Source organism: Eumetopias jubatus, unplaced genomic scaffold (assembly GCF_037043125.1).
Source record: "Eumetopias jubatus isolate StellerSeaLion01/CBP00866 unplaced genomic scaffold, mEumJub1_p1.0 scaffold_13, whole genome shotgun sequence".
Classification (NCBI taxonomy): Eukaryota; Metazoa; Chordata; class Mammalia; order Carnivora; family Otariidae; genus Eumetopias; species Eumetopias jubatus.
The window spans coordinates 55,218,761-55,244,348 of NW_028274819.1; the positions used below are offsets into that span (position 1 = coordinate 55,218,761).

A 25,588-nucleotide genomic window follows, 5' to 3' on the forward strand; every position below is an offset into this window, starting at 1 on the left:
GATTTGTTATCCACTGAACTGAATGACAGGGTCCGCGGCCGATATAAGTCGGGAAGGTTGGGGAGTGCCGGGAGAGAGGACGATTTTCTCTGGGATCTGTTTGCCTCCTCTTTGCCTCCCCCTTCCGGCTCCCACTTGGTAGCATCTTCCTGATCCCCTTATCTCTTAAGGCGCTCAGGGAAATGCTCCCTGCAGGAGCCATCTGGGAAATGCTACCCTGGCGGGCCAAAAACCATGAGTCCTGCAGCCCCGGTAAGGAACAGGTCTCTGGGACAGGAAGAAGGGCCCAAGGCAGGGTGGGTGCCCCTCTCAAATAGGGTTTGTGTCCAAGAGCCCTTCAGGCCCCCGACAGCCCCTGTTCTCTGAATGACATCCTGGGTCTGCTCTTAGCGGGGGTGGGGTGGGGGTGGGGGTGGTTATGGGTTTGAGCTCTTCAAGGAAGTGATCCTGGAGAGGCAGACCTGGTGGTAGATACAGAAACGGTCTTCTTTTTCCAGTCAGGCCTCTTCCAATCATTTTGAACTATGCCCTAAAGAGATCTTTTCAACCCATAAATCAGACCACCTAACTCTTGAAACCCCTACTCCCCAAGCTCCAGCCACTATGTCATAAGAACCAAGCAAGTCTTGAGCCTGTCATCCGAGGTTTCATGTTATGTCCTTGCAAACCCTGCAGCTTCATCCCCTGCCACTCCCCATGCCCTCCCCCCACCCACCCCGCACTCTATTTTCCAAACACACTGAAATACTGGGCACACTCTGAACTTCCTAATCAGTGCTCATATGATTCTCTTAGCTCTTCCCTGGGAAACTCCTACTCAACCCACAAGAACCCTTTTTAGCTTCCTTGGGCGGCCTTCCTGAACCTCTTGGGCAAAGTGAGACTCTTCTCTCCCGTTGTTAAATCATACGCTGCGCTCTAATTGTGTTTACATTTAGTCTCCCCCACCAGACTGGAAGCTGGGGAAGGAAGGAGGAAAGGCCTTGTCGGATGCTCCTTTGTGCCCTCCACTAGCACCCAGTACAGTGCTAGGCACAAACTGAGTATTGAGAAAACATGACAAAACTAGGAGCCTGGCTCCTCCTTGTAACCTTACTTTTTTTAGAGAGTGAGTTAATGATTCCTAGGAAATGTATTTCATAATAAATGAGTGCACAAATGTTTAGCAAAATAAAATTACAGGTGTAGCTTCTCACCTGTGCTCCCGGTCCGCTCAGGGTTACCACCCAGGAGAGGCCTTGTAGAGCTCAGCTCTAGGGCTGCAGACTACAAGTCCCAGCAGCCTTGTGGGCGCGCATCTCTCCCCGCCCATCCCCTCCCTGGAGGTGGGGCGGGGCCAAAGGGCGGGGCCCAGGGGTAGACTGGCCCAGGGCGCAGCCTAGGGGTTGAAATGCCCCAGGCGTTCTGGGGCACACAAAGCGCAGGCGCAGCAGCTTGGGGAGTAGCCGCCGCAGCAAGTAGCGGCCGTTTTGGCAGCAGCCTCCGCAAGAGGTGTGGACAGGTGGGTGCATCCAGGGGAGGCTGGAGAGGGAGTTTGCAACTGACCCTCTAGTCTGGCCAGTGTTAGGGCTTGGAGAAGGGAGGGAGCCGCAGGAGAAGCAGGGACAAAGTCGGGCCTTCCACTCAGGTGTGCCAGCCATTGCTTCGCAGCAACAGGTGTGAGCAGGTGGGGGCGGGGCAGAGGCACCTGCTCGCAAGTAAGTCGCCCTCAGGAACAGAGGGAACCTGGATTCCAGTCCAAGCTCCTTCACATACATGGACAAGTCATTTGCTGTCCCTCAGTTTGTCCATCTGAAAAATAGGAGGAAAGATTCTACCCATCAAATGGAGTTACAGTGGGGACAAGGTGAAGTAGCATAGTATGTGCAGCGATTTCCGAACTTTGCTGCACGTTAGAATCACCTGGGATCTTTAGAGACTACCAGTGCTCGCCTCCCAGCCCCAGACCTTCTGATCTCATTGGTATGGCATATGACCTGGGGATCGAGAGTTTTTAAAGCTCCTACTGGTGTAATGGTTAGAAACTGGGACTGCTGGGTGTGAGGGCTGCCTCCCCTGCTTACTAATCAGGGGGATCTGCATGAGTGATTGAACTTCTCGTTTTCTGGTAATAACAAGGATTTTTGTGAGGCTTCACCAAGATAAGAGATGCCAACACTGAGAAGCGTGCCTGGCACATAATGCTCAGGCAATCAGAGCTGCTTTTGAGCTATCATTTTACATACTTTGTAAATGCTTCAGGAGACGTGCAAATGGGAGGGAGGCTTTTCTTATCATGAAAGTCCCTCATTCATTGCCATGGTTTTAATATTCTGTGCTGTCAGCATTTCGAAATTCCAGGGTTTCCAACACTGTAAGCATTCCTCACCCCAGCCTCTACCTGCCTGATAGACACACTTTCACAGATCTAGAAATGGAAGCCGGGCAGAAGGGACAAGGTCAAGGTTATAGAGCTGAGGTTGGAATCCAGGCTCCCGACCCCCACTCCCACCCTCGCACAATGGGTGGCTGCCCTGCTAACCCCACAAGAACAGTGCTCCCATTATCCTGCTGGAGCAGAGAAGGAGAAGGAGACAAGCAGGCTTGCCCTTGTTTGTTTGTGAACACTCCTGTAAACGTTTCCTCGGTGGCTCCCCCAGGGAGGACCAGCGAGGACAGGGCTGGGGCTTCTCTCCGGGAGCTGCTGATGAGGCCTGTGTGTCCTGTGGCTCTTCTCACAGGTTCCGCCTGACCCCATCCTGGAAAGTCCTTTTGAAGAAATGGCCCTGGTGAGGGGCGGCTGGCTGTGGAGACAGAGTGAGTGACCCTGGGCCAAATCCTTGTCTGTCTGTACCTTGTCCAGGGACGGGGGGAGGGAAGTGGCTTGTCGGATGTGCCCCAGTGAGCCACTCTCCCAAGAAACAAGACCCTCATTCCCCCTCTCCTCCTTTGTCCAAACTCCTGCTCCTGCTTGGAATGCCCTCCCTGTTCCTGACTGCCTGGTAAATGTCCCCTTCTGTGACGAGCCTTCTCTGACTTTTCCCCTAACCTCCGCTCCAGCCTCTGCTGTAGCACCAAGCTGGGTTGGAGCCCCCCACACTGTTCCCAACGCTTCATACATACCTCCATGATAGCACTGACCCCCTACAACAGAACCGCCTTTACCTATGGGTCTTACCACACCCCATACTGACCCCAGACTGTGAGCTGCTCAAGAGCGGGGGCCGGGTTTGATGCTCTGCATATCCACAGCACCCTAGCCCAGGGCTGGCCACAGAACAAGGCTTAGAATAAAATGAAAACACCTCTGTGCTTTGGAATCTGTAAAGCCCTAAGAAGCTGCCTTATGTCTTTGCCCTTTGTGTTAAGATTTTCAATTGTAAAATGTCTGAAGGTAGAGCTCAGGCTTCCGGACCCACCTCTGGCCAGAATCGTGATCTGAATGAGAGCTATCCTGGGTTAGGAGCTCCCCAATGACCCATGACCACACTCAGTTCATTCGGTTCAGCAACCACCGAGCCCAGGTCCTGCTGGGTGCCAGGTCCAGTATAGGGAGCTGTGGGCCCCCCAGTCTGGTAGCTACACAAAAGACTGTCACACAAGTCAGAGATAAGAGATAAGATGGAGGTTCAGTGTAGGGAGAGGTCTTCGTCCTTGAAGAAACCTGGGGCTTGGCCTTGGAAGCCCCCAAGGAAGGAATCTGATTATTCATTTACCATTCAACACAGTTATGGGGTCTCTGTTATGTGTTAGGCCCAATGGGAGGCACTGGATGAGCAAGACAGAAAGAGCCCTGCCATCATTTCAGGAGGTAGATAGATAAGAAAGGGGTGGTCACAACACTGGGGGTTGGGGATAAGGGGATTCTGGGAGCCTGTCTAGGGCTCCCCGCAGCCCCCCCCCCAGCAGGCTCTGCTGTCAGCCTCCATAGCAAAGGTGGAATATTGCACAGGCTCCATCCTCCGCCGCTGGAAGCGGAACTGGTTCGCCCTGTGGCTGGATGGGACCCTGGGCTACTACCATGACGAGACGGCGCAGGACGAGGAGGACCGCGTGCTCATCCAGTTCAACATCCGCGACATAAAGATTGGCCAAGAGTGCCACGGTGAGAAGCCATTTTCCCTCTGGCATTGCAACTATGGCCATGGCCCTCCCACTGTGTCTGGTAACACCTGCATCAGGCTCTTTGCAGCTTCAGAGGGCTTCCACAGACATTGCTTCTGGGCCTCTATCAACTCCAGCTCATGTGGGTGTGAATTAAAAAATGAGTTCCTTATTGAGTTCCTACCCTGTGCTGGGCGCGGGTCCTATGCTGGGATCACAGAGGTGAGTCCAACATAGTTCCTGCCCTCCAGCTGCCAGGAACTGGTTAAAGATGAAAAGAAATAAGGAGGATTAGAGAAGTTCAGTAACTGGCCCAGAGTCACACAGCAAATCTCCTCAGCCAACACTCAGGCCACAATTATAACACGGTAATTGATGGATGTCTCTAACTAGGGCAATGGGCAATGTGGAAAGGTTGGAAGGCTCTAAAGAGTAAAGCAGAATCCCCAAAGAAATTGTGTGGGATCAGAGGAGGTTGGCAATGGCCAAGAAACAGGACCCAGAGGTCGGTTCCTATTCTTGTTTCTGGTTTATTAGGAGACCTGGGCCTGTGCTTCGTGAAAAACCCATATATGTGTGTTTGCCTTTAGATGTGCAGCCCCCAGAGGGCCGGAGCCGAGATGGCCTGCTGACCGTGAACCTACGGGAGGGCTCCCGCCTGCACTTGTGTGCAGAGACCAAGGATGATGCCATGTGAGTCCTCCAGGAGAGGATAGGGTGGAATCTTGGGGAATGTAACCAGATGCCTCCTCTTTGCTGGGCCTTCTGATTCCCAAAGGGTAGGAAGGGGGGGTAGACAAAGATTAGTCATCAGGGTGGAGGCTGGGCGGAGTGGATTTGAATGGCTGATGGTGATTGGTAGGGTACCCAGGAAAGTCCTCACACAGAATGTGATGGAACTTGGGACTGTTGAGGGAGGAGTGTGCATACCTGCCTCAGGTGTGTGGTCCCTGATCATACAGAGTCTTGTATTTAGCCGGCTCGGAGATAAGCCCTCACTTGGGGGTGATACAAAGGAAGAGACAGCTCTGTGACATCCATAAAGGACCCTCCTTCCCACTATGTTCTGAGAAGATGCCTTGGCGGGTGGCCTTCAATCTGAGGCACAGGCCCTGACCCGCCAAACAGAGGCAGCCCACTATGTTGGGGACACCCAATGTCAGCCCACTATGTTGCGGGGACACCCAATGTCAGATGCAGATCCACACTGTGAGACTGGGTGTGCCTGCTTCCTCACATTCTTTCCCTTCCTACCCTCTGGCCGAGAGTCAGTCAGCCTTTGCACTGTAGAGAGTGAAAGAGACGGGGTGTGTGGGAGTGGGGGAAGCTGAGCTCTGGGCAGACAAAGCACAGAGCCGCCTTGTCCACCCCAGCCAGGTGCCATGGCAACCAACAAAGGCCCGATTGTCCAGTGTCCACGGGCCTTCATGGGCTCTGGGGTCAGAGTGTTGGGGGACTGTGTTGGTAGGTTTGGGGTGTGGAGGTGAGCTGCAGCGAGAGAACCAGCCCAGGCGTGACAGAATCTAAGGCCCCGAGGAGACCACCCAAGCCCAGCTGTCTATCGTCTAGACAGGGAAACTGGAAGAGGGGAAGACTGTGGGGCTAAGAGTGAATTAAGAGGCTCCAGCTCAAGTGAGGGCTCTGTCCGTGTGACTGGGGTGGGAGGGGGGGCCACCTTTGTCTACGCAAGGGAGTCATGGGGATCTCCACCCTTTACAAGAGACTGGGTTGAGGAAGAAAGTAGGGGCCTACATGTAGGGGCCTAATCTCCCCCCTCCCTCCTCATGGTTGGTGGGTTCACTTTGCAGAGCGTGGAAGACGGCACTGCTGGAGGCGAACTCCACCCCGGTGAGCCCCCATTCTCTCCTTCTCTCCTCCCCCCCCCCCGCTTCCCGCCATGGAATCATGGTGACTCAGACTCGGTCTCCGCCTGCAGGAGTTCTTACTTCCCCTAGATGTGAGCGAATAGGTTTGTGTGGACTCCAATGCGCTGAGTCCTGAGTGGAAAAGGACAGAAGACAGACAACTGGTGCTTGGAGGAAAGAGAAAGAAGGAGGTGGCATGTGAGCTGGGGGCAAGGAACTGCCTTTTATGGAGCACCTATCGTATGCCCGGCTTGACGCGGGTAGTCCTCGCGGCTCCTCGCAGCAGTCCTTTGAGGAGGGATGATTGTTCCTTCTCTGCCGATGATAAGATTGAGCTGCATTCATCCACACAACAAATATTTACCGAGTTCCTACTATGTGCCAGGCACCGTGCCAAAGGGCAGGGACCAAAGGGGAACTAAGTCAGGAGATGTAGGCCCTGCCCTCCTGGACTCAGCCTAGTGGGCAGCCGGGTGTGAAGCAACTAATCACAGTGAATGATTCTGTGGGGGTCGTGGTAACTGCTCTGACAGAGATGTGCTGTATGCATTCAATGTGTGACCACCTTGGTGGCCTGATCCTGGTGGGAGTTCAGACAAGGCTAAAGATGAGACCTGAAGGATAAACAGAAATCGACTGGGTGAAAGGGGTGGGATGGGGTGAAGGGAACAGCTTTCCAGGCAGAGGAACTGCATGAGCAAAGGCCCTGAGAAAGGTTATGACTTTAGCAAGCTCGAGAACAGAATGAAGGCTGGGGCAGCTGGAGCTTAGGGAGGGAGAACAGGAGAGGAGGGTTGGCAGGGCCAGGCATTATGGGCTGTGTTACTGACGTTGGTTTCTGCTAAGAATACCAGGAGGTCATTGAAAGCTTTTCAGCAGCGGGAGGAGATGAACAAATCAGACCAGATTTGTATTTTTTTAAAAAGATAGTCTGGCTGGTAGGTCGGGAATGACAACAGAGAGTTAGGAGTAGATGCCAGGAGACCAGTTAGAAGGCTGGGACAGAGCCCTGGTGACTGGCTGGAGGTCTGGACTGAGCTGAAAAGGATAAGACATATTTACAAGGTAGAGTCAATGGAACTTAGTGATTGATGAAAGTGTGGGTTTCCGCACAGGAGCCGCCCAAAGCCCGCAGCTCGAGGGTGGCCCAGCTTGGCCCCTGTGCCTTACTCCACATTCTGTGCTTGCTCCTTCTGTCTGTGGCATGGTGGAGCCCAATCTCATCTAGAGAGAAAGTCTGCTGGGAAGCAGCAGAAAAGACCAGATTTGCATTTAGAACCCTTCTTGGGCATGCACCTGCTGAGGGCTGGGCATCGTGCTCAGTACCTTCCATTGCTTATATCATTTAATCTTCCCATAGCCTTGGTAGGGTTGGTACTTTTAGTCCCATTTTACAGATAGGGAAGCTGATGTTCAGAGAGGAAGTGACTTATCCAAAGCCTCATAGTCTTAAGTCAGTGGAAGAACCTGTACTGGAACTGAGGCCAGTGAGATTGGGAGGGAAGGGCGTTATCTGCAGAAAGAACTGCATGAGCAGAAGGTGGAGAAGTGAGATGTGCGTGTGCGTGTGTGTGTGCGTGTGTAAGGGCCCAGAGTCTGGCCTGGCTTGATGATAATACATGGAGGGAAAGAAATGGGAGAGATGACCTCTGGGGAGCAATAAAGGGCATTAAGCAGGAAGGATTGTGGCCAGACTTTGGGGAGCCAACTCAGGCTTCTGGGTGGAGGTTGGATTAGAATCTGGGAGTGAGGAGGCTGGGGCAGCAGTCAGCAGGGTTGGCTAACTTGGCTCTGAGCTCCAGATCGTCCCCCCGCAGGGCAAATCAGTCCCACCCAAAAGAGGCGGAAGGAGGTGAGGGCTGACCGTTCTGTGCTCTGTGACTCTATGAAGCTACCGTGTCCCTTCTCTGCCTGCGCACCTTCCCGCTACTCTGCTTACCACAGCTCCCTGCTCTGATGCTCTCTGCACCTCCCACTACCCTCCCTTCACACCACCCCTTTGGCCCCAGGCTTGCTCGAGTGGAATGTGTTTGTGCTTCTGTCTCTGTACCAGGGTCTGCCTGGCTCTGAGTGTTCATGCCTGTGTGTGGCTTCTCTCCGTCCCGTGCCTGTGTAGGAGTGACCTGCACTTTGTCCCTCCGTGTCCTGCAGATTTATACCCCCTTCTGGATGGAGGCCATTCCAGGGAACACGGGGCCAGGGACACAGCCAGGGGCAAGGCTGGGAGGCCAGTGAAGGGGGCAGGTGGGTGGGAGGGCAGATCAGAATTGTTCTGTCCTCCCTGGAGACTGGGAGCCTCAGCAGCCTAAAAGAGGTGAAGGTGGGCTAATTCTGGAGAGACACTACTGATCCTTCTCCGTGTGACTTCGGCAAAGTCACTGCCCCCTCTGAGCCTCCCTCCATTACCACGGGCTGAGGAGGCGGACAACTCTTTCCCATGCCCAGCTGGCAGAGGGCTCTGGGAGGGCCTGTCAAAAGCTCTGAGTTTCTCTAGATATAGAGGGCCTCTGACACCTCCCTCCCTCCCTCCCCCTTCTTGGGTTTCTGTGGCTTGAGCAGGCCCCAGCTGGAGCCACCGTCCCTCCCAGGAGCCGCCAAGTTTGCCCCAAGGTCAGGTGTGTGACCCGCTCGTGGAGCCCCTGTAAGGTTGAAAGGCGGATCTGGGTAAGTGGGGCTCAGCCCTCCCTGCCTCCGTTCTGGCCTCGAGGCTGTGCCTCCAAAACTGGGCCCAGTCACATCCCTTCCCTGCTCACAAACATTCCATGGCTCCCTGTCACCCACAGGACACCACCCACAGCCCCATTTCCAAGGCCCTCAGGATCTGGCCTGGGCCAGTCTCGTCTGCCACATCCCCCTCCTCCCCTGCGCTCCCGGTGCTCTGCTGTTTGCTCTGTTTCCAGCTGCACCAGACCTCTTCCCTCTTCCCTCTTCCCAGGCTTTGCACGTGCCATTCTCTCTGTTGCGAAAACTCTTAGTTTCCTTATTCACCTGACAAACTGATGCTTAGCCCCTAAGAGCCACTTCAAAGGCTGCCCCCTCCTCAGGGAGGACTTCCCAGACCTCCACTCCCAGCCTGCTGCACTAATGCTTAGTATTGTCTTATTAGGCCTGGTCTCAAGTCCCTTTATTTCGGTCTCTATTCTCCCAGGAGACCTGGGACTTCCTCCAAGGTAACGACCAGGTCTGATCAGCTCTGCCCCTAAGGTGCCTAGCACAGTGCTGGGTATACAGCAGGTGCTCAATGAGTGCTCAGTGATAAGGACAGTCTGTTTTGATCCCTTATTCCTGGTGCATCGAGCTAGGGCACAAGTGGGTCTCAGGCAGTGTTTGTTCACCAAATGGGCGGTTGAGTGAATGACTAAAGGGAGGAAGGAGGAGTGAAAACTCTGTTAATGGCATCACTACCATGTGTCATAATTTAGTCTATAACTGTCTCCCTTCCCCACCTCAGAATCTCTGGGAAGCAGAAGTGGGGGGATGAATCCTCTCTCTGTCCCCAGTAATCAGCAGGGTATGGAGTAGGTGCAGGGCAGGCTTGTCTCAGAATGCCTGTCCTCTTACAGCCAACTCGGAACTCCTTCTCTGGCACCGTGGTGTTCAATGTGGTTCTGCCTTTGAATCACTTCAGGACTTAAAAAAAACAAAATCCAAACATTCAGATCCTACCTCTGGATGCTGTAATTCTGTAGGTCTGGAGTGTGGCCTTGGAAATCTGTGGTTAAAAAAAAAAAAAAACTTATTCAGGGGCACCTGGGTGGCTCAGTCGTTGAGCGTCTGCCTTCGGCTCAGGTCATGATCCCAGGGTCCTGGGATCGAGTCCCGCATCGGGCTCCCTGCTCAGCAGAGAGCCTGCTTCTCCCTCTCCCGCTCCCCCTGCTTGTGTTCCCTCTCTTGCTGTGTCTCTCTCTGTCAAATAGGGGAATGAAATTTTGAAAAATACCAAAAAAAAAAAAAAAACCCACAAAAACTTATTCAGGTAATTCTGATGTGCAGAACCACTGAACCCAGAAGTGCCAGGCCCACCTAGGTCCAGTTGCATAGACGTGGCTCAGCTGGATTCTCATTGTGCCTTAGAATGCGCATTGTAGGAAGGACTGTTCCCATTTGCAGATGTGAAAACTGAGGTTCTGAGAGGTGATATAACTTGACCAGGTCACTTGATTCATCAGTGGCAGGACTAGGACTTCTCTCCCAGCATTCTGAGACCTCCCCCTTGCCCAAATGAGGATATAAGTTTGTTTAAAGTGGAGATGCCTAAAAATAGGATTTAAAAAGCTGTAAGCCAAGTAACAACAGCTTTTCTGAGGGAAGGGATCTATTTGTATGTGACCTCCTGATTGGGTGACCCTGTGCTTGCAAAAGAGGCTGGGCTTACAGAGAGGAAGAGGACCCGAAATCAAGCCCTTAGGTTCTATCCATGAGGTCGCTGGAGGATCCCCTGCCCTGTTGCCAGGTGACCCACATGAGTTTACCTCTGGGCCTCCCAGACCAGAGGGTAGAAACAGGTGCCACAAGGGGTATGAGGTTGTATTTTCCACTCTCTCTCAGGCCCGACAGGGCCACTGGCTCACTGTGCAGCTGCTGGGCAGGTGCAGGCTCTAGACCTCAAGTTCTCTACAAATAAAAGTGGGGATCTGAGTGCTTGGCTCTCTCTAGGCCCTTCTAGGCATGGAGCTCAGTTCCTGGCCACCCTCCACCAGAAAGCCTGATTGGATCACCTTTAGGGGAGAGCACAGTGAGGGAAGTCACTTGAGACTGAGCATTGCTTGTCTGAGCCTCCTGCATTACCCTGGGACTGGTCATTGTCCCTAACTTGAGGTTGGACTTAGAGCTGGGTGACTCACTGGTATTTGACTCACTTGAGATAAATTCAATCCATTAGGCACCTATCATGTTCCATTGAGGCCTGATTAGACCCCACTTCATGGGGTGGGGGTCTTCAAGTCTGATGGGAGAGATACACACTCACAGGGATATGAACAATGACACTATAGAGTGATTGGTGCTGTGATAAGGGGAGTCTAAGGGCCCCAGATGGGACCCCATCAGAACCTGAGGTTCAGGGAGGGTGATACTTGGGTTCAGTCTGAAAGATAAATTAGGTAGTTTGATGAAAAATGGGGAGAAAGGCAACCCCATCAAAGAGAAATGGCATGGAGATTTGAAATCACAGGTGTCCTTGGAGAACTCCCCTTTATAGCCAAACTTTTTTTTTTATTTTATTCATTTGAGAGAGAGAGAGAGCACGAGTGGGGGTGGGCAGAGGGAGAGAGACGAGCAGACTCCCTGCTGAGCGGGGAACCTGATGTGGGGCTCAATCCCAGGACCCCAAGATCATGACCTGAGCCGAAGTCAGATGCTTAACCGACTGAGCCACCCAGGTGCCCCCTACAGCCAAACTTCTTGAAAGAGATGTCATGACATGTTGATTCCATCCTTCACCTCTCAATCATTCTTCAGCTCTCCATGGTCTGGATTCTTACCTCAACCACTCCCCTGAAAAATGTTTTTTCAAGGTCACCCACAACTTCCAAGTTGCCAAAACCAATGGCTTATTCTCTTGGCACTAGCCAAAAAGATGGACAGAAGAGCATATTTAGAAGTTAAAATCATGAGACCTGCCTGGTAGCTGATGTGATGTAGAAGACAAGTGTGTGAAGTCAAGAGGTGCCAACCTGATGTCCTGGTTTGAGTGCATGGTGGTGGCATTTAGAGAAAAGCATTTATAGAAGAGCGAGTTTGGGAGATGGAAGGGTGATGACATCACTTTGAGATTGGAGTTTAAGACACCTGGACTTCTAATGGGAGTTGGACCATTCACGTGTGACACCCAGTTAGAGATATAAAGTGGGGGGGGCTAAGAAGAAGGGGCCAGGAGAGAAGGGGATCCTGCCCCCTCTCCAGGCCTGCTCCCCCGTGGATAAAATGAGGGGCTTGGATTAGGAGCTTCCATTTAATTCAGCATATATTTATTGGTTCTTGCTATTCATTAGGCCTTGCATGTAACAGAAATTAATCATAGTCCTTGCTTATAAGTAGCTCACATTTGGGGTGCAGGCAGGAAAGGCCAGGAAGAAAGATAGGAACAGAAGGCCCAAGCAGAGTCCATAGAGAACTCAGGAAGAAAGGATTCTTTCTGAAACCAGAAGGGCTTCCTGGAGTGGGTGACTTTTGAGTTAGGCTTTGAGGGGTTGATAAAATTCTAATGGAGAGACTGCATGCCTCCCTCCCAGAGACAGCAATGACCATTCTTCTCGGAGCCCCCATCCCCAGCTCTGTGGTAATGTGACGATAATGTCTGCAGTAATGACTAGAGGAAGTAACACATTATGGTCACTTCCCTCAGGACCTGGTACATGATGGATGCTCGATAATACTTTACTTTCCCTCCCTACCCTTCCTTTCCTTTCCTTCCTCCCCAACCTGCTTTTACTTCTGGGCCTGGGGCTTGGCCAGGTGCCCCACCCCATGACTAGGAGAATAGAGAAATCCATTGGATTTCTCCAAATGGGACCGTTGGAGTGGCCAGCAAATAATAGACTGTGTAGGGAAGTTGGGAGCCATGGAGAATTTTTGGTCAGGGGAGTCCTAGCTAGGAGGCCAGGGCAGGAAAATGGGATCACTGGGAGCTCTGGATGTAGGGGCTAAGGTTTTAGAGGACAAGGACCATGGACCATGTGGGGAGGCAGGGCCTTTTTCCAGGAGCTTGCTGGTTCCTAGGGAACCATTTCAAAACTTGGGGAAGTGGTTTGGTGGGCCCAGAAGGACCTAAGCCGGGTGTGTTGGGTAGGAGACCAAACCTGGGCCAGAGAGTTCCCGGGCAGCTAACCCAGTGGAGCTCCCCAGGTGCGTGTCTACAGCCCGTACCAGGACTACTATGAGGTGGTACCCCCCAACGCGCACGAAGCCACATATATCCGCAGCTACTACGGACCGCCCTATGCAGGTAAGTCTCCCGCCTGGTCCGCCCCCTGCCCCTGTACGGCGCCAGGCCCCACTCTTGTAGTGACCACGGATTTTCCCAGGCGGGACCCTCCACTGAGCCCTCCCCATCCGGAGACTCTTAGACCAGCGGCCCTCCACGCTCTATAGAGCTGACCTCTCCTCTCAAGGGCGGCCCCTTTTCACTGGCTGTCCTGCAAGACCCGTTTCTGAGCTGGTGGCGACCCCTGGTGGCTAGATGCGGGAACGGCCACCTCCTCCCGCCCCAAGGGCTGGCGGTTGGGAACGCCCATCCTCTGGTGTGGCCTGGAGGTTCTTAGAGATCCTGGAGTTTCCGCGCTGTTGCACCCTAGATGCACAGCCCCAGAACGTCCATAGCAGATTCAAGCTTGTAAGCCCTGGGGAGAGAGCGCAAGTCCTTCCCGCATCAAGGCCTCAGTTTCTCCAACTGAAATGTAGGAGAGTGGGCTCAGCCCCTTGTCCTGGGTTGGGCATGAGTCTAGGGGAGGAGAGGGACGAAGATCTCTCTGTTCTCAAGTCCCCAGCCCTCACGGCTCTCTCCACAGGCCCCGGCGTGACACACGTGGTAGTGCGGGAGGATCCCTGCTACAGTGCTGGCGCTCCACTGGCTATGGGCATGCTTGCCGGGGCTGCCACAGGTGCAGCACTGGGCTCGCTCATGTGGTCGCCCTGCTGGTTCTGAGCCCTGGGACTCGGAGCGTGGACCCTGTGCATAGACCAACAGACCCCTGTTCTTACTTGACCTAGCCCTCCACTATCTAAGCCCTGCCATACTTTGGCTCCTTCTCCATTAGCCGCTTCTGGACTTGGATCATCCATCCCACTCCCCCACCCTCTATACTGGAAGAAGCTATCATCCCAGGCACAAACATAGTCAAAATCCTCATATCTACTACCAGACACCCCAGAATTTTGTTATATATGGACACGTTTCCCCCCAAATATACCAGGACACAGAAAACACAGCTCAATGTGACTTAAAGTTCCCCTGTGCTGGAGACACAGGAGTCAGGTTCTTTCCTCCAGCTGCTCCAGGGTTGGTGGGAAAAACGGAAGTAAACAAACACTTGACAAAGCAGAGTTATCCGTCCTTTGACACATGAGGGTAAAGAGCAGAAGGTAGGCTAGGAGTAGGGTTGTTGGCAAGAGTGCAGAGCAGTGAATATCATGGCATGTCCAAGGAATTAAGAGTTCATTTAGGCTGGGGTGAGGACTGGGATCAGATCATGATCATCTGATCAGCTCTTTAGCTCCAGGCTAAAGAGCTTGCCGGGTAAAGGCGAGATGTGAGCTTTTTGGAAGGAAGTTTCATGAATGTGCCTATAATGAATATATTGCCTGTTTTGTTAATACTGACACATGCTCAAATCCAAAACACTCTCTGAAGTTAGCCCCATCCTTTCCACTACCACCTTCCTGGGTCCCCTGTTCGTTCAGTGCTCAGAAAACATCTGCTCCCCATGTTAGGGTGCCTGGGGCAGCAACTGAGCTGAACCTGGGGTCCCCTTGCTGGGGGACAGATGAGCTCTGTTTGAGACCTCCAGCCCTAGGATGGTGCCTCCATCAGGAAATGCATTCCTGGTTCCCAGGAACTTGGACCTCTGTCCATAACTATGGCTGTCACCATCTTGGGCTTTGTCTCTTCCTTCACTCTGGGGGAGATGGCAGTGTTCACCTCTCGGGCCTGATCCACTGGGAAGCCCCACATGTGCCTCCCTGTCGGGTGGCCCAGCAGTCTCTCCGTTTGGCTCCCTTCCAATTTCTTTTCCCATCCTGTCCTAATAGAAATGCTAACATTCCTACCCAGTAGCCAGAGTAGCCTGCTAAAGTTCCCTTGTAGGCAGGGGCTCCGGTGGCCCTGCTGCAGAGACTAATAAAGATGTAATTGGCTCTAGCCCTGGCTCTGGCTTTTTTGTCCACCCCACCCCCACCCCTGCCCCATGGGCCTTATTTCCCTGGGACATCTCAGTGACTCAGCACCTACTAGTGTCTTCTTTGGTGTAGTGGGAAGAGTGTGTGGATTCTGAGGGCAAGTAGAACTGGTGACAGCATGTTAACTGAGCAATTTGGAGGCAACTCACTTAACCTTTCTGGGTCTTGCTTTTCCCACCCATAAGGTGATGGGTTGAAGGTGTCCATCCCTGAGGGCTCAAAGGGAGAGGCTGTATCAGGGTCTCTGTCATCTGATCTGATGGGTGATCCAGGTTATGCCCTGTCTGCTGAGAGTCTGGTGGTGTAGAGGTCTTTTCCAGTAGATTCCCATCCTCCTAGAGGTGAATCAATGAGTTAAGTCTCATAGAAAGCAGGTGTCTAGGGAAGGAAACACAACCATCTTGCACCAGGCCTTTTGAGGCTGCAAGTAGCAGAAACCCCCTGCTCAAACGGATTTAAGCCAAAGAAGGGAAAGCACTGGGTTATATAACTGAGAAGTCCAGAGACTGTTTGATGCAGGGATTCAAACAGTGTCCCTTAGACTTTGTTTTCAAGTTTGGGGCATTGTTGCCAGAAGTAGGATGAATAGATGAGAACGAAGTGGCAAAAACATAGGGTGTCTGCCCTAGCCATATCCCCAGAGACACCAACTTGGAGACATAAACACCAATGATTCAATGAGGTAAGGTAAGTGAGGAACATGGTACGGTGGGAGCTCCGAGGAGAGGTATCCAACTCTGCCAAGGAAATGGGAAAGCTCTGGGACAGGAAGTAGAAATTTAGGATGAGCCTTGAAGGATGAGTAGGAGTTTGCCAAGCAGGGAAGGGAAGGAGAGCTTTCCACACAGAACACATGGAAGAAATGGCATGAGCAATGGCCTTAGAAGACTTTGGTCTTGAGTACACTGTGAAGTTCAGTCTGATGTCACAGCAGATTGCATGGTGAGGAGGGATGGTAGATGAGGCCATATTATAGAGAACCTCCCACAGCTGGGTTAAGGGCTCTTTGTGCCCCTACAACTTCAGGGCTACCATTTATCATAATCCTAATGAGACCCTGGTTCTTTCCACTCACCCCACTGAACAGGGCAAGACAAATACAAATGGATGCTTCAGATGCAGTTTGCTTCAAAATCTCTCCACTAATAGGATCATAGCATGATTTTTTAATCTTCCAGCTATCCAGTAGACAATTATTAAATTATTCACACAAAAATTAAGACAAACATTCTCAGAAAACACAGTCTGACCTAGAGGTAGCTTATGGATCACATCTGGCTCACATATTCTTTTGTTTGGTCAACACAGTGTTTTTAAGAAGTTTTGAATTAAAATGTGGTACTACTACATGCCCACCTAAATAGCTAAAGGTGAAAAAGATAGACAACATTAAGTACTGATGTGGAGCAAATTGAAATCTCACATGAGTGTAAATTGGCACAACTGCTTTGGAAACTAATCAGTAAAGACAAGGATATGCATACTTCATAATCCATGAATTATACTCCTCGGGTACACCAAACAGAAATGTGTACATATGTTTACCAAAAAGTAATAGGTACAAAAGTATAAAAGCAGCGGGGAAAAAAACCTCAAATTCTAGAATAGGTGGATTTATGGTATATTCTATTCACAAAATGGATATTCAATGAGAACTAATTACCCATAAGTATACGCAAAACTGGGAGTGAATCAAAAAAATAGAACAAGGGGAATGAAGGGCACATGGGAAAATAGAGTTATACTGTGGCAAGTTTTCTGAATTTTATGTGAAGTAGTACAATATTAAGTGTATGCTAATAAGTCAAGGATGCACACTGGAAAAAACAAGTGTTAGTGAGGATGTGAAGTAAAAGGAACCTTCATGCACTGCTGGTGGGAATGCAATCTAGCACAGCCACTATGGAAAACAGTATGGAGGTTCCTCAAAAAGTTAAAAATAGAGCTACCCTATGATCCAGTAATCACACCACTGGCTAATTACCCAAAGAATACAAAACACTATTTCTTTTTTTTTTTTTTTAATTTTTTTTTTCGATTTTATTTATTTGAGAGAGAGAGACAGAGATAGTGAGAGAGCACAAGTGGGGAGGAGAGGAAGAAGCAGGCTCCCCACAGAGCAGGGAGCCCGATGCGGGACTCGATCCCAGGACCCCGGGATCATGACCTGAGCCGAAGGCAGACGCTTAACCGACTGAGCCACCCAGGCGCCCTACAAAACACTATTTCAAAGGCATACATGTACCCCCATGTTTGTTGCGGCATTATTTCATACTTATATGAAATAGCCAAACTATGTAAGCAGCCCAAGGGTCCACTGATAGACAAATGGATATTGAAGATGTGGCATATATACACAATGGAATATTACTCATCCATAAAAAGAATGAAATATTGCCATTTGCAACGACATGGATGGATTTAGAGAGTATAATGCTAAGTGAAATAAGTCAGAGAAAGAAAAATACCATAGGATTTCACTCATATGTGGAATTTAAGAAACCAAACAAAGAAAGAGACAAACCAAACACCAGACTCTTAACTATAGAGAACAAACTGATGGTTATCAGAGGGGAGGCAGGTGGGGTGGTGGGTGAAATAAATGATGGGGACTAAGGAGTACACTTATCATGATGAGCACTGAGTAATGTATTGAATTGTTGAATCACTATGTGTACACCTGAAACTAATATAACACCGTATGCTAACTATATTGGAATTAAAATGAAAAACTTTATAAAAAAAAAAGATGCACATTGCAATCCTACAGCAACCACTGAAAATATAATGCAAAGAGGGTAAGTAAAAATGCCAGTACAGGAATTTAAAAACAGATGCAGCAAATAGATAACAAATACCAAAATGGCAGACCTAAATCCAAACATATTAATAATTACACTAAATGTAAGTGGACAGCAGTGCCTGTGTGGCTCAGTCATTAAGTGTCTGTCTGCTTCGGCTCAGGTCATGATCCCAGGGTCCTGGGATCAAGTCCCACATCGAGCTCCCTGCTCCGCAGGAAGCCTGCTCTCCCTATCCCACTTCCCCTGCTTGTGTTCTCTCTCTCTCACTGTCTCTCTCTCTGTCAAAAAAAAAAAAATCTTTAAAAAAAATTTTTTAAAATGTAAGTGGACAAAAAAAAAAAAAAAAACACAAAGAGATTGTCAGAATGAGTTAGCAAGCAAGACCCAACTATATGCTGTGTACAAAAGATATACTTTAAGGGGCACCTGCGTGGCTCAGTCGGTTAAGCGTCTGCCTTTATTATGATCCCAAAGGTCCTGGGATCAAGTCCTGTTTCGGGTTCAGTGGGGAGTCTGCTTCTCCTTCTCCCTCTGCCCCTCCCCCCACTCGTGCACTCTCTCTTTCTCTCAAAATCTTTTTTAAAAAATGTACTTTAAAATACAGAGATAGGCTGAAAGTAGGACAGAAAAGATATGCCATGTAAAGAGTAAGCATCAGAAGGCTAGTATAGCTATTTTAATATCAGACAAAACAAACTTCAAGACAAAAATTATTAGAACTAAAGAGGCATTTCATAAAGACAAAGGGTGACTATATCAGGAAGATGATAGTAGTGTCACATGAGAGATTTATAGCTGTAAATGCATACATTAAAAAAGAAGAAAGATCTCATATCAGTAACCTAACTGTACACCTAAAGGAATTTTAAAAAGAGCAAACTAAACCCAAAGCTGGTAGAAGGAATCGGGTACCTGGCTGGCTCAGTAGGTACAGCATGCAACTCCTATCTTGAGGTCATGAGTTTGAACCCCACATTGGGTATAAAGATTACTTTAAAAAAAAAAGTCCACTAAAAATATATTAAAAGAATTAAAGAAGACAGATATAACTGAAAAAAAAAAGAAATGCTGGTGGAAGGAAATAATACAGACTGTGTGAGATAAATGAAATAAGAGTATAGAAAATAAAATGGAGAAGGAACAAGATGGCAGAGGAGTAGGAGACCTAAATTTTGTCTGGTCCCAGGAATTCAGCTAGATGGTTATCAAACCATTCTGAACACCTACAAACTCAACAGGAGATTGAAGAAAAGAATAGCAGCAATTCTATGAACAGAAAAGCGACCACTTTCTGGAAGGTAGGACTTGCGGAGAAGTGAATCCAAGGCGATATTCAGGAGGCTAGACGGCGGGGGATGGGGCCTCCGTCAGCTGCTTCTGGCAAGTGATAGAGCAGCGGAGCACAAAATCAGAACTTTTAGAAGTATGCTCCACTGAGGGATGTCACTCCAGTGGCAAAGTGGGGGGTGGAACCCTCGCTGGGACAGTGTGGTCTCAGGACCCTGGAGTCCCAGAAAGACCAGGGGTGCCTGAGTGCAGCAGAGCTCCCAGGTATTGGAGTGGGGAAGCTGGCTGCAGAGATGGAGCCGAGGAGTGGGCTCTCAGCTTGGGGTTGCCATAAACTGTGATCCGCGGCACAGTCAGGCCACTGCACTTCCAGCAGGGACCCAACAAGCAGCAGATCTGGGGAGACTCCCCTTCCTCCCCTGGGAGGAGCGGCACGGGAGTGCACCACAGGAATCTGCCGGGTTTGGAGACTCCACATGGAGTCGTGTGCCAGAGATAGAAACGCTCGGTCACAGGCCGGGTGAGCACGGAGTGCGGCCGGAGACCGGGGAGATAGGAGTGATTGACTGCTTTTCTCTGGGGGCTCACTGAGGAGTGGGGCCCCGAGCTCCTTTGGGGCCAGGGACCGGGAGGCCGCCATTTTCATTCTTGTCCTCCAAAACTGTATGGAAAGCTTGCAGGGAACAAAAGCTCCCAAGAGCAAACCCAAGCGGATTACCTAGCCTGGCCCCTGACGAGGGCAGTGCAATTCCACCTCCAGCAAAGACATTTGGGAATCACTGCAACAGGCCCCTCCCCCAGAAGATCAACAAGAACATCCAGCCAATCAATGAGAATGGCAAAACCCCAGCGCAAGGGGAATACAGCACATAGAATTTATGGTTTTTTTCCCATTATGGTTTCATCTTTTAAAGTTAATTTAAAAAAATTTTTTTTCTTTTCCTATTTTTTTAGTTTTTCTTTTTTTCAACTAACAGCTTATCAATTACTCTTTGAAAATCTTTTTTAATTTTCATTTTTACAGTCATATTCTATCCCTTCATTGTATTTAACCTTATTTTTTGTATATATATAAGTTTTTCTTTCTTTAAAATCTTGGGATACAGTGTCTTCTAACAGACCAAAATGTACCCTAAGTCAAGTGTATGGCTTTGTTCTAGTCTCCCACCTGATCACATTCTCTCTCTCTCTTTTTTTTTTAATCTTTCTTCTTTTTTCAACCAACTTCTTATCAATTCCTTTTTAAAAATCTTTTTAATTTTCATCATTACAGTCATATTCCATCCCTTCATCGTATTTATCCTTATTTTTGTATATATATGTTTTTCTAATTTTGGGGGCAGTTTCTTCTAACAGACCAAAACACACCCAAAATCTAGTATGTGGCTCTGTTATATTCACCAGCCTGATTATATATATTTTTCTTTCTTTCTTTTCCCCCTGATTTCCCCCCTTCTGATTTGTTTAGTGTATATTTTTCTGGGGTCGTCATTACCCTTTTAGCATTTTGTTCTCTCATTCATCTATTATTCTCTGGACAAAATGTCAAGACAGGAAAACTCACCTCAACAAAAAGAACAAGAGGCAGTACCGACTGCCAGGGACCTAATCAATATGGACGTTAGTTAGATGTCAGAACTAGAGTACAGAATGACGATTATAAAGATACTAGCTGGGCTTGAAAAAAGCATAGGAGATAGTAGAGAATCTCTTTCTGGAGAAATAAAAACTAAAATCTAATGAAGTTGAAATAAAAAAAAGGCTATTAATGAAGTGCAATAATAAATGGAGACTCTAACTGCTAGGATAAATGAGGCAGAAGAGAGAATTAGTGATATAGAAAGACCAAATGATGGAGAATAAAGAAGCTGAGAAAAAGAGAGATAAACAACTACTGGATCACAAGGGAATTCAGAGATAAATGATACGATAAGATGAAACAATATTAGAATAATTGGGATCCCAGAAGAAGAAAAAGAGAGAGGGGCAGAAAGTATATTGAGGCAAATTACACTGGAGAACTTCCCTAATTCAGGGAAGGAAACAGGCATCAAAATCCAGGAGGCACAGAGAACCCCTGTCAAAATCAATAAAAATAGGTCAACACACCGACATCTAATAGTAAAACTTACAAGTCTCAGAGACAAAAAGAAAATCCTGAAAGCAGCTCGGGACAAAAAGTCTGTAACCTACAATGGTAGAAACATTAGACTGGCAACAGACCTATCCACAGAGACCTGGCAGGCCAGAAAGGACTGGCACGATATATTCAGGGCACTAAATGAGAAAAATATGCAGCCAAGAATACTATATCCAGCTAGGTTATCATTGAAAATAGAGAGATAAAAAGCTTCCAGAACAAACAAAAACTAAAAGAATTTGTGAACACCAAACCAGCCCTACAAGAAATACTGAAAGGGGTCCTCTAAACAAAGAAAGAGCCTAAAAGTGACATAGACCAGAAAAGAACAGAGACAATACACAGTAACAGTCACCTTACAGGCAATACAATGGCACTAAATTCCTATCTTTCAATAGTTACCCTGAATGTAAATGGGCTAAAACCCCAATCAAAAGACACAGGGTATCAGACTGGATAAAAAAACAAGACCCATCTATATGCTAATATCAGACAAATTAGATTTTAAACCAAAGACTATAGGGGTGCCTGGATCGCTCAGTCGTTAAGCGTCTGCCTTTGGCGCAGGTCATGGTCCCGGATCCTGGGATTGAGTCCCACATCGGGCTTCTTGCTCGGCAGGAAGCCTGCTTCTCCCTCTCCTACTCCCCCTGCTTCTGTTCCCTCTCTCGCTATGCCTCTATCTGTCAAATAAATGAATAAAATAAAAATAAAAATAAACCAAAGACTATAATAAGAGATGAGGAAGGACACCACATCATACTTAAAGAGTCTATCCAACAAGAAGTTCTAACAATTGTAAATATCTATGACCCTAACATGGGAGCAGCCAATTAACAAAATCAAAGAAACACATTGACAATAATACAATAATGGTAGGGTTCTTTAATACCCCCTGACTGAAATGGACAGATCATCTAATCAAAAGATCAACAAGGAAATAAATCTTTAAATGACACATTGGACCAGATGGACTTCACAGATATATTCAGAACATTCCAACCCAAAGCAACAGAACATTCTTCTCTAGTGTACATGGAACATTCTCCAGAATAGATCACATCCTGGGTCACAAATCAGGTCTCAACCGGTACCAAAAGATTGGGATCATTCCCTGCATATTTTCAGACCACAGTGCTTTGAAACTAGAACTCAATCACAAGAGGAAAGTTGGAAAGAACTCAAATACATGGAGACTAAAGAGCATCCTACTAAAGAATGAATGGGTCAACCAGGAAATTAAAGAATTTTAAAAATTCATGGAAACAAATGAAAATGAAAACAACTGTTCAAAATCTTTGGGATGCAGCAAAGACGGTCCTAAGAGGAAAGTATATAGCAATACAAGCCTTCCCCAAGAAACAAGAAATCTCAAATATACAACCTAACCCTACACCTAAAGGAGCTGGAGAAAGAACAGCAAATAAACCCTAAACCCAGCAGAAGAAGAGAAATAATAAAGATCAGAGCAGAAATCAATGAAGTAGAAACCAAAAGAACAGTAGAACAGATCAATGAAACTAGGAGCTAAGATTAATAAACCTCTGGCCAGGCTTATCAAAGAGAAAAGAAATAAAATCATGACTGAAAGAGGAGAGATCACAACCAACACCAAAGAAATACAAACAATTACAAGAACATATTATGAGCAACTATATGCCAGCAAATTAGACAATCTGGAAGAAATGGATGCATTCCTAGAGACATATAAACTACCAAAACTGAACCAGGAAGAAATAGAAAACCTGAATAGACCCATAACCACTGAGGACATTGAAGCAGTAACCAAAAATCTCCCAACAAACAAGAGCCCAGGGCCAGATGGCTTCCAGGGGAAGTCTACCAAACATTTAAAGAAGAATTAATTCCTATTCTTCTGAAACTGTTCCAAAGAACAAAAATGGAAGGAAAACTTCCAAACTCATTTTATGAGGCCAGCATTACCTTGATCCCAAAACCAAAGACCCCATCAAAATGGAGAACTACAGACCAATATCCCTGATGAACATGGATGCAAAAATTCTCACCAAAATACTAACCAATAGGAGTCAACAGTACATTACAAGGATTATTCACCACGACCAAGTGAGATTTATTCCTGGGTTGCAAGGTAAGTTCAACATTGGCAAATCAATCAATGTGATACAAGACATTAATAAAAGAAAGAACAAGAACCATATGATACTCTCAATAGATTCAGAAAAAGCACTGGACAAAGTACAGCATCCTTTCTTGACTAAAACTCTTCACACTGTAGGGATAGAGGGAACATGCCTCAATATCATAAAAGCCATCTATGAAAAACCCACAGTGAATATCATTCTCATGGGGAAAAACAGAGCTTTTCTCCTAAGGTCAGGAACATGGCAGGGATGTCCACTATCACCACTGTTATTCAACATAGTACTAGATGTCCTAGCCTCAGCAATCAGACAAAAAAAGAAATAAAAGGCATCTGAATTTGCAACGACGTGGATGGAACTAGAGGGTATTACGCTAAGTGAAATAAGTCAATCAGAGAAAGACATGTATCATATGATCTCACTGATATGAGGAATTCTTAATCTCAGGAAACAAACTGAGGGTTACTGGAGTGGTGGGGGTGGGAGGGATGGGGTGGCTGGGTGATGGACACTGGGGAGGGTATGTGCTATGGTGAGTGCTGTGAATTGTGCAAGACTGATGAATCACAGACCTGTACCTCTGAAACAAATAATACATTATATGTTAAAAAAAAAGTAGGAAATGAAAAATGAAGGGGGGAAATCGGAGGGGGAGACTAAACATGAGAGACTATGGACTCTGAGAAATAAACTGAGGGTTTTAGAGGAGAGGAGGGTGGGGGGATGGGCTAGCCCGGTGATGGGTATTGAATGGAGGGCATGTATTGAATTGAGCACTAGGTGTTATATGCAAAGAAGGAATCATGGAACACTACATCAAAACTGATGTAATGTATGGTGACGAACATAACATAATAAAAGAAAAAAAAAAGAAAAGGCATCCAAATCAGTAAAGAAGAAGTGAAACTTTCACTTTCTGCAGATGATATGATACTTTACGTGGAAAACCCAAAACACTCCACCCCAAAACTGCTAGAACTCATACAGGAATTCAAGTAAAGTGGCAGGATATAAAATAAATGCACAGAAATCAGTGGCATTTCTATACACTAGCAACAAGACAGAAGAAAGAAAAATTAAGGAGTCGATCCCATTTACAATTGCACCCAAAACCATAAGATACCTAGGAATAAATCTAACCAAAGAGGCAAAGAATCTGTACTCAGAAAACTATTAAGCACTCATGAAAGAAATTGAGGAAGACACAAAGAAATGGAAAAACATTCCATGCTCATGGATTGGAAGAACAAATACTGTGAAAATGTCTATGCTACCTAGAGCAATCTATACATTTAATGCAATCCCTATCAAAATACCATCCACTTGGGCGCCTGGGTGGCTCAGTTGTTAAGCGGCTGCCTTTGGCTCAGGTCATGATCCCAGGGTCCTGGGATCGAGTCCCATGTCGGGCTCCCTGCTCCGCGGGAAGCCTGCTTCTCCCTCTCCTGCTCCCCCTGCTTGTGTTCCTTCTCTCACTGTCTCTCTGTCAAATAAATAAATAAAATCTTTAAAAAAAAAAATACCATCCACTTTTTTCAAAGAAATGGAACAAATAATCCTAAAATTTGTATGGAACCAGAAAAGACCCCGAATAGCCAGAGGAATGTTGAAAAAGAAAAGCAAAGCTGGTGGCATCACAATTCCGGATTTCAAGCTCTATTACAAAGCTGTAATCATCAAGACAGCACGGTACTGGCAAAAAAACAGACACATAGATCAATGGAACAGAACAGAGAGCCCAGAAATGGACTCTCAACTCTATGGTCAACTAATCTTCGACAAAGCAAGGAAAGAATGTCCAATGGAAAAAAGTCTTTTCAACAAATGGTGTTGGGAAAATTGGACAGCCACATGCAGAAGAATGAAACTGGACCATTTCCTTACACCACACACAAAAATAGACTCAAAATGGATGAAAGACCTCAATGTGAGACAGGAATCCATCGAAATCCTTGAGAACACAGGCAGCAACCTCTCTGACCTCAGCCGCAGCAACTTTTTCCTAGAAACAGCGCTAAAGGGAAGGGAAGCAAGGGCAAAAATGAACTATTGGGACTTCATCAAGGTAAAAAGGTTTTGCACAATAAAGGAAACAGTCAATAAAACCAAGAGACAACCGACAGAATGGAAAAAGATATTTGCAAATGAAATATCAGATAAAGGACTAGTATCCAAAATCTATAAAGAACTTATCAAACTCAACACCCAGAGAACAAATAATCCAATCAAGAAATGAGTAGAAGACATGAACAGACATTTCTGCAAGGAAGACATCCAAATGGCCAACAGACGCATGAAAAAGTGCTCAACATTGCTTGGCATCAGGGAAATCCAAATCAAAACCTCAATGAGATACAACCTCACACCAGTCAGAATGGCTAAAATTAACAA

General features: G+C 47.7%; 1 protein-coding gene across 2 annotated transcripts; it reads left to right on the plus strand.

Annotated features, from left to right (window-relative positions):
* Positions 1-1,390: 1,390 nt before the first annotated feature.
* On the plus strand, positions 1,391-14,805 carry PLEKHB1 (pleckstrin homology domain containing B1). Of its 2 annotated transcripts, XM_028116063.2 has the most exons (8): positions 1,391-1,501; positions 2,721-2,796; positions 3,932-4,084; positions 4,674-4,776; positions 5,892-5,931; positions 8,508-8,612; positions 12,795-12,894; positions 13,457-14,805. In XM_028116063.2, the coding sequence occupies exons 1-8, from the start codon at positions 1,391-1,393 to the stop codon at positions 13,591-13,593; spliced, it is 825 nt and encodes a 274-aa protein (XP_027971864.2). In that variant the 3' UTR covers positions 13,594-14,805. The 2 variants fall into 2 exon arrangements, with proteins under 2 accessions (XP_027971864.2, XP_027971862.1); XM_028116061.2 differs by lacking the exon at positions 8,508-8,612 and having other exon boundaries at positions 1,432-1,501.
* The last annotated feature ends 10,783 nt before the right edge of the window (positions 14,806-25,588 follow it).

Excerpts from the sequence above, each read along its gene's own strand:
- PLEKHB1 (XM_028116063.2), top strand. The coding sequence starts at position 1,391 with ATGCCCCAGGCGTTCTGGGGCACACAAAGCGCAGGCGCAGCAGCTTGG. Across the intron at positions 1,502-2,720 it reads TCCGCAAGAGGTGTGGACAG|GTTCCGCCTGACCCCATCCT; the intron begins GTGGGTGCATCC and ends CTCTTCTCACAG. Across the intron at positions 4,777-5,891 it reads GAGACCAAGGATGATGCCAT|AGCGTGGAAGACGGCACTGC; the intron begins GTGAGTCCTCCA and ends TTCACTTTGCAG.